The 8,897-nt window shown below is 37.3% G+C and overlaps 1 protein-coding gene across 17 annotated transcripts; it reads right to left on the bottom strand.

Moving 5' to 3' along the window:
* Positions 1-2,470: 2,470 nt before the first annotated feature.
* LOC107483118 (nucleolin 2) lies at positions 2,471-6,499 on the bottom strand. 17 transcript variants are annotated; one of them, XM_052261115.1, is made up of 9 exons: positions 5,953-6,499; positions 5,299-5,484; positions 4,872-4,958; positions 4,729-4,773; positions 4,367-4,484; positions 3,824-3,912; positions 3,611-3,687; positions 3,426-3,479; positions 2,471-3,026 (listed from the first exon to the last, which is right to left on the bottom strand). In XM_052261115.1, the coding sequence occupies exons 3-8, from the start codon at positions 4,919-4,921 to the stop codon at positions 3,454-3,456; spliced, it is 405 nt and encodes a 134-aa protein (XP_052117075.1). In that variant the 5' UTR covers positions 4,922-4,958; positions 5,299-5,484; positions 5,953-6,499; the 3' UTR covers positions 2,471-3,026; positions 3,426-3,453. The 17 variants fall into 17 exon arrangements, with proteins under 17 accessions (XP_052117075.1, XP_052117080.1, XP_052117074.1 ...); XM_052261120.1 differs by having other exon boundaries at positions 2,471-2,921; positions 3,426-3,517; positions 5,953-6,498; XM_052261114.1 differs by having other exon boundaries at positions 3,611-3,693; positions 5,299-5,386; positions 5,953-6,498.
* Between the last annotated feature and the right edge of the window lie 2,398 nt (positions 6,500-8,897).

Raw genomic sequence — 8,897 nt, 5'->3', positions numbered from 1 at the left:
ATATTAATTCTTCGGTAACAATAAAGAGACAAAAAAAATCAGTCTAAATAGTTTAACTTTATTTTATTTAATATTTATGTATTATAAAATATATTAAATAAAATAAAAAATAATAAATTTTGATAATTTTTAATTAAAAATTTTTATTTTCCAAAACTTTTCGTTAACATAAACTAACTTCATGCTTGTTTATTAAATGGAGGAGCGCAAATTGTAAGGTTCCACATCGGTTGGGGAGGGGAACGAAGCATGCCTTATAAGGGTGTGGATACCTCTCTCTAACATGACGCGTTTTGACGAGTGAGTGTGGGGGGTTTCGCCTATCATCCCTATCGTCAAAGGCAAAGTTGTGAGGCCTTGTGTGCCAAAGCAAACAATATCGTACTAGCGGGTAGTTTGGGCTGTTACAGATGGTATCAAAGCCGGAGCCCAGATCGATGTGCCAGCGAGGGCGTTGGGCTTGGTTGGGAAGGGAACGAAGCATGCCTTATAAGGGTGTGGATACCTCTCCCTAGCATGACGCGTTTTGCCGAGTGAGTGTGGAGGGGGGCGCTTTGGCTATCATCCTTATCGCCGAAGGTAAAATCGTGAAGCCTTGTGTGCCAAAGCGAACAATATCATGCTAGCGGGTGGTCTGGGCTGTTACAGATGGTATCAGAGCCAGAGACCAGATCGATGTGCCAGCAAGGGCGTTGGGTTCCCTTAGGGGGGTGGATTGTAAGGTCCCACATTGGTTGGGAAGGGGAACGAAGCATGTCTTATAAGGGTGTGGATACCTCTCCCTAACATGATGCGTTTTGACGAGTGAGTGTGGGGAGCTTCGGCTATCATTCCTATCGTCAAAGGCAAAATCTTGAGGCCTTGTGGGCCAAAGCGGACAATATCGTGTTAGCAGGTAGCCTGGGCTGTTACACAAATAATTTGGTTAGAGAATTTTTGTTAAAAATCGCTTTCATAGTTGTAGTGAAAGTTGAACTAAAAATAAAATATAGTATGTGATCAAAATTGAAATTCATTATTTGAAATTCTCTAAAATCACTACAAGAAAACATGTCTTTTGCTACGTGTTTGAAGCGTGGCGAAAAGTCAAAAAAAGCGTAGCGATAGCTTTTCGCCACGTTTTTTGAGTTACCGATATGCTTTTGAAAGGGTCACAACTGCAAGGGTGCCGAATGCTTTAGCACCACGCTTTTGCTGACCTATCACCACGCTTTATTTTTTGCCACGCTTTTAAAGATCGTCATGCTTTAAAAGCGTGGTCATATGTGCCAAATATGGTTACACTTTTAAAGCATGCCAATAGCAAGATATGGCTACGCTTTTAAAGCGTGCCAATAGAAAGACATACGGCTACACTTTTTAAGCATGACAATGGAGAGAGATACAGCTATACTTTTAAAACGTGCCAATAGCAAGACATACGGCTACGCTTTTAAAGCGTGACAATTGATGACTGTTGTACAATATGGCTACGCTTTTAAAGCGTGGCAAAAAGTTTGTTCAATAACCTATAGTTTTTTTTTTAATCTTTGTAATAAAACCTTACAAAATTAATAGATAATTTTAAAATTTAGACAATGACCAATAATTTTAAATCCACTAATTCAACATACATAACTTGTCACAAAAAAATGTTTAATCCTAAGAAGCACGGACACACCAAATTACTGCCGTGTCCACGTGTCGGACACGCGGTGGACATGGACACGCGGTGGACACGCGGTGGACACGTGTCCGACACACCTGAGCACGTGTCACAAAAAAAATTTTTTTTTTTACTCGGACACGCCATGACACGGCACTGGACACACGAGGACACGGCACTGGACACACGAGGACCCGGCATTGGACACGCCAGGACACGATTGGCATGTAAAAATTGCAGAAATTTTTTTTAAAAAAAAAATTACCTTTAACCCAAAAAAATCTTGGACCCCATAAGCACAAGGAGTCTCTCACACATTTTAAATAACTCATAAAAAAACAACCCTCATTTTTTACACGACCCTTCACCTTCAGAGCATAGCAAAAGTCACCCTCCTCCACGCACTGTCCTCTACACCCTCCTTACACGACCCCATAATGACATGGATATATCATTAGAATTGATGCCCCATATTTTTTTGGAAAGGATATGAAAATAGGAAGTAGTGAAGTTCAAAAGATAGTTAAAGAATACTCCATGTGTTTTTTTTTTTTTTTGAGGGGTTAGGAAGTGATTATAAGTTCAATTGTAAATTTTGACTTCATATTATATATATGATATATATTATGACTTTTGATTTTTTTTCTTAAAATTTAATATATATATATATATATGCCGTGTCCGTGTCCGGTAAAATTTTAATTTTGGTGTGTCTCCGTGTCCGTGTCCGTGTCGTGTCCCGTGCCCGTGTCCGTGTCCGTGTCCGTGTCCGTGTCCGTGTCCGTGTCCGTGTCCGTGTCCGTGTCCGTGTCTGTGCTTCTTAGGTTTAATCACATAACAGTATAACAAAATATCAAAAATCAAAGTGATAACAACTACGCAATGTATTCCTAATACATGAATTACAACTCCAATAACTTTGCCATCCTATCTAACAATAATTTTGATCAACCTCCTCACATATGTGCACCCAATTCACTAAACTAATCATCATCCTCCACTATGTGCTAAGAGACGTACAACATCCAGCTTCTTCAGGATTTCAATGGTATTTAGCAACAACTGAGAAGCTTTTATGGCTCTAGTAGTTTCCATAGTAGCTTCTTCTTCAGGATTTTTGGGCTTCCCCATTGCTTCAGCTTTCTTGATGATGTTTTATGGCTCTAGTAGTTTCCACAGTAGCTTCTTCTTCAGGATTTTTGGGCTTCCCCATTGCTTCAGCTTTCTTAATGACCTCATTATCATAGGTGTATGCCTCAGCATCAACCACCATAACCTGTTAAATACTAGCAGCGATAACCAAAAATCAACATGGTATTTGAATGCACTGCTCTTCATCATCATCAATAGAAAGTAGATAGAGCATGTCCTCATTCTCAAGCTATAAATAATAAAAATTAATAATAAATAAATGGATAAAGAAATTAAACGTTTAGTTAATTATCATATCAAAGCCAACACCACACTCTGTCAAATTAATAATAAACACTATCAAAATTAATAATAAACACTCTGTCTTCAACAGAGAGGTAATAACCACCAGCAAGTTCAGTTTCATTGAGTTCTAGAGCTTTCTTCATGCTAGAAAAATCCTTGAAGTCGATATAGGCAAAACTGTAAATTACACCTGGTGTCAATTTGCTAAACTCAAAGCAACACGTAACACAATCATTTTGAGCATCCAACTTGAGAAACAAAAAGGATACACAAAAAATGAAATAGCAAATCTTTCACAATAAAAATAAACGAAAAAGAAAAAGGATTTGAAGAAGAAACAAACCATTTAGGACCTCCAGACTCGAAATCTTTTAGGACTGACACCCTCGAGATCTCCCTGCAGGAACCAAAATGCTCATTTAGGCTAGCTCTTATCTGCAACCACAATTTTGGCAGTATTCAAATATGAATTGCAAAAAGAAACACATGCAAGGGAAGCAGCAGCAGACATGATAGAAATAAATTTACCTCCAAGAAATTTATCAAAACCCCTTATGAATATAGTTTGACCAGTTTGACGCTGATCACCTTTCTGGAAGGAATTGCTGAAACTGAAACAAGTATTACAAAGGATAAAGAGAAGGAAATAAGTGGAAGCAAGGCATGAAAGGGAGCGGAGAAAAAGGTGATAGAAGTAGATATGAGGCATAGGAGGGAGAGAGGAGAAGATATAATAATTACCTGCCACCAGGGATATATGAACCTCTTTCACGAGCTAAATCAAGCCTAACAGGATGATTTAACAACTCATGCTCATTCAATTCAAGAGCCTACAAGTACGAAAACCAAAAGGATTATCAATACACAACCCCAATAAATCAACAAATACATAATTTAAACATCTTTTCAAAGTAAAAAGGGATGGAGGGTAACCAAAAAATAGATTGCAGTGATGCATATCAAACAACACTATGGAGGAGAAAACAAATCAATAAAGCAATAGCAATTAGTTAACAGCATAGAAATAGCAAGGCAGTAGTTGGAAAAAAAAATTAGCTTCAAAATGAATGATATTACAACAATTAAATTAACTTCATATAAAAAAAAAACATGATAATTAGTTAACGCAGCCAATAACTTCCAACAACACAAGTACTAAAAAAGAAATTATTTAATTTTAACACTTAATATATTTGACTGGTTTTAGAAAAGTAGCTAGCAAAAGCTATGCAACCACCACAGATAACTTATTATTCTGTAGATATTTGAGGAGCAATAGCTTACACTTTGTGCTGCCTCTGCAATAGAAAACTCAACATGTCTAAAGCGTTTAAACCTCCCAGTATCGTCAACTGAAAAACGAACATCAACTACTTCTCCACAATCTTTGAAAAACTCCTCACTGAACAACAGTAACATGACATCATAAGAAAAAAATACACTATAAACAAGGAAATATAAGATATACAATACATACAAGTCAGATCATTGCAAACTAAATGACAGGTTTCCAACAAATAGTGTCTTTGATCCACCTGTTGCAACACTAGGTGTAGAAGGGGTTTTAGACTGCAAAGCAAAGATATATTACCATCAAAGATATTAGAACATTTAAAAAGAATAAAAAAATGAGACCAGTAACATACAACTTTCTTCGCTGAGTCAGCATCAACCATCTCGACATCCTTAGCCTGTTTCACATGAGGAAAATACATTTAGTGCACAATCACAAGACAAAGCAAAACAAGCCTTCAAACAGCGATATTAAAATACAAAGCGAGATGCTTACACTTTTCTGAGGAGTTTTAGAAGGTTTTTCTTCTTCCTCATCACTGTCATCTGAACTATAACTGCTTTCTTTTGAAACTTTTACAGGCTGCAGTGAATAGCAAAAGAAATTGAACACAGCAAAATAATATACAATGGTTCACATAGTATAAAATATTTTAAAAAAAATAGTACATAATTCAGATATTTAAATTGAGAAATTCAAGTTGAATATAATGGAAGAGAGAACAATAGCAATTAACACTACATAATACAAGTAGGAAACTAAGGCCCAGAAATAAATGACACGAGCAATCAGATGGAGATTACAAAAGAAAAAGATAAATACTGGAAATTCTAATCTAACCAAAAACTTATAAACTAAAAAAAATCCTTGAAAATAATAAAATTATTAGTCATGCTTATTTATTTGAAATGAAACATTATACCAGGAACAAGGGCAGATAAAGCAATGAACCGTTGGCTGAGCTTCTCTCTATGCTTCCTCTCAGCAATTGCCACCAGGGAATAGAACCCCTACGAGCCGCGGTAACTCAATTCAATCACTTCTCCATCTAACTCAATTTGACCCTCCCAATTCCTAATTTTATCAACCTTAATAAGAAGACAGCAACCTAGTTCATTTTTTAACAATAAAAATCAATTTAACAAACACATTCAACATAACACAGCCATAACCAACTCATGCACTTTTAAAACATTCGTATATTAAAAACTATAATTTTTAAAATAAATCCCACTGATTTCATTACAAGTTTAAACCTACTTGCTACTTAAAAGAACAGTGACGTTATCCAACAACAAAAAATTGCTCAGCGATATGTTCAGTAACAATTCAACTTAGCAGCAACAAATTCAGCTCATTGATCATTTTTAACAACAAATTTAAGTAGAATAGCTTTCAGTAACAAAAACTTAAATTCAAATTCTCGGAATATGATTTACAGCAAAACAAAATCAATTGAATCATTATTTCAGCAACAATCTCAACTTTCAACAACAAATTCAAGATATACTGATGGCTTATAATAATGAAACTGAAAAAGAAATAACAGGGCCGAAGGAAGCTAAAACTCCCCTACCCACGAACCAACTCATGACAAAGGAAGCGTTGACAGCCTAAGCAAGAAGACGAGCTTGCGATGGTGACAGAGAGCGACAGAGCTTGCGACGAGCTTAAGTCTGAAACAGCCGCGAGAGAAGCGTGAAACTGGAGAGAGAGAGAGAGAGAGAGAGGTCGACGGCGAGACCAGCCGTGAGAGAGGTGAGCCACAGTGAGCTTGAGGGAGAGAGTGTCGAGAGAAGAGAGAAGAAACTCAAAGGAGGGTTACGGGTGCCAGAAGAGGGATTGCCGACAGAAGCATCACGCGCGCCGACGACGTTCTTCGCAGAGTGCACAATGAAGAGAGGTTAGGGTTCTTCGATATGATGCTCTTCATCGCGATCAGGGGGTTCTTCGTGAGGCACAATGAAAAGTGGGATGGGGTGAGGCATAATGAAGACAAGGTTAGGGTTAGGAGCAATCGTTACCTCGTGCGTGGAGGGCTTAGGGTTCTTTAATCTGAATGAGCTAGGGCAATTCAAAGAAGGGGAAAGCTAAAGTTTGGAAGAGTAGATGGTGTATTGCAATTGTAACTTAGTATTTTCGAAGGGAGTTCTCTGAAATTTTTTTTCTTTGGGGAACCTTTTGGCCACGCTTTTGAAGCGTGCCAAAAGAGTTGGAGGAAACGGCCACGCTTTTAAAATGACCCTATAACAAAATTTTGTCGCCACGCTTTAAAAACGTGCCTTTTTTTCTCTATGGCTACGCTTTTTGAGTGTAGCAAAAAAAAGCGTGGCCAAATCTCCAATCAATTGCCACTCTCATAAAAGCGTGCCATTGACCCTTTTCGCTACGCTTTTAAAGCGTAGCAAGAAAAAATGTGGCAAAATCTCTATTCAGTCGCTACCTTCATAAAAGTGTGGCCATTGACTACTTTTGGCCACGCTTTTAAAGCGTGGCCATAGACCTTTTTTCTTGTAGTGAATGTATCATAATATATAAAAATTAGTATCATCATCCTTTCTTTTTTCTACTATTATAAACTTTCTTTGGTCTCGAAAAAACACTTTTATTTTAAGAAAGACAAAATTTTAGCAGAAGACAGAATTCATGATCTTATTTTTCAGTTGGTCAAAGATTATTATCATGCTCAATCTAAATATTCCCGAAGCATCCGTCCATCAAACTCAACTCGGATAGTTTATTTTCCAACGATAGAAGAGTGGCTTGTGGAGGTATTCTGCGAGATTTTGATGGGAAAATTATTACTTGCTTCAGTGTTAATCTAGGTTTGTGCACCGTAACTCTCGCAGAACTTTGGGACATTCTTCTAAGGTTATATTTGTTATTGTGCTTGAGCTACCTCAATGTAATGATTCTCAGCCAGTGCTCAAAACTCAAAAGCCAATTTTCAGCCCAAGTAGCAAGCCGTTGTTTCTGCTTCATTCTTCTACGCTTAAGTTGGTTGAGATTCTCATATCAGCTGCCACAATAACTCCATCATTATTCCTAATAACCAATGTTCTGAAAATCGGTTCGAACCGATCAAACTGAATACCATTAACAAACATGATTCGGATAGAAAGTAAAACCGTCAAATTCAAAAACCGAAGCTAAACTGTCGAACCGGCCATAAATCGGTCGGTCAAACCGAGACGCAACCTAGCCGGTTTTTGAAATTTTTCCAAACGCAGCGTTTTGACTTGTCTCCAAAAAAGGAACCCTAGTCTTTCCCCTAGACACCTACAGCACAAAACCACTCTCGAGCCTCCCTTCCATCCCTCCACTCTCACCTCTCGCTCTCAGTTCCCACGTCTCCAGTCTCCACCTCAAGCTTTCGGTGCAACATCCGTTCAGCCATCGCCGTCGTCGCAAGGTCCGTGGAAGTCACTCACCGTCGCAAGTTCCTTTCAGCCAGCTTTCCTTTCAGTCGTTGAAATCACAGCCACCGCCAGTGCCAGTTGCTGTCGCGAGTGTCTTCCCGTCGGCGCCAGCTCTATTCGACCCTTCCACCCCAGCCACTGTCTCTGTCGCCGCCAGCTCTGCATTCTTCTCTGTCTTCCACTAACCCTAGGTATAAGTCTAATTTGTTGTAATAATAATTGTTGAAGTATGATTAATTGTTGGTTCTAACTTCTAAACCTTGCTATTATTATTTGAAGTATGATTAATTATTGGTTCTACATTCATCATTTCATTCAGCAACACCATTCGTATACAGACCGGGTCAACACCCATTTAAAGCATTATTAAATGATTAATTGTTGAAGCTGATTGTTTTAAGTATGATTAATTGTTGAAGCTAATTGCTTGAAGGCTGAAGCATGATTAATTGTTGAAAATTTTTTTACTTGAAACATGATTAAATGATTAATTGTTAAAGCATGATTAATTGTTTGGATGTTGTTTGTTGAGATTATTGGGTAGTGGATTGCTATGATATTGTAATTGGATTGTACTATTATTGCTCTGTTTGAGTCTGTTCTGAATCTGATTAGTGATTTTCTGAATGTGAAATCAATCAAAGAAATTGATTTTGTGTTGTTGTCAAAATTATTGCTAAAAATGGATTTTTTTACTCTGCTGCTGCTGTTTTTAAATTTATAAGTATGTTATTTTTGAATTTTTGTTGATAAATTTGTTGGTTTCAGACTTTAGGATGATTATTTGTTGCTGCGTTTTAATTTTAAACCAAATTGATGCTTTCAAAAAATTAACAAACAACAGATGTCCCATACTATTGATTTAGTGCAAGGAAATCATGAAGATGATGCTGTTGTTGGAGGTCTTGGGATTGATGATGATGATGGTAGTGTATTTTTCTGATGCAGAAGACGGTAGTTCAAGCCACTCTCATTACTAATGTCTTTTACTCCATTTTTTAACTGCAAAATTTGGTTTTTGATACTTTTTAATGCTAAATTTGATTGATTCTGTAGATATTTAGACACCTTTTTGTTTATGATTCATGGAATTGAGAATTGG

The sequence above is a fragment of the Arachis duranensis genome, chromosome 4, assembly GCF_000817695.3.
Source record: "Arachis duranensis cultivar V14167 chromosome 4, aradu.V14167.gnm2.J7QH, whole genome shotgun sequence".
Lineage (NCBI taxonomy): Eukaryota > Viridiplantae > Streptophyta > Magnoliopsida > Fabales > Fabaceae > Arachis > Arachis duranensis.
This window is presented reverse-complemented; position numbering and strand designations above follow the sequence as displayed.

Coding starts and splice junctions, on each gene's coding strand:
- LOC107483118 (XM_052261104.1), bottom strand. Junction 4,959..5,298: donor TTTATCTGCCCTTGTTCCTG/GTATAATGTTTC, acceptor TATTCACTGCAG/CCTGTAAAAGTTTCAAAAGA. Junction 4,485..4,559: donor AGTTTGCAATGATCTGACTT/GTATGTATTGTA, acceptor ACTGTTGTTCAG/TGAGGAGTTTTTCAAAGATT.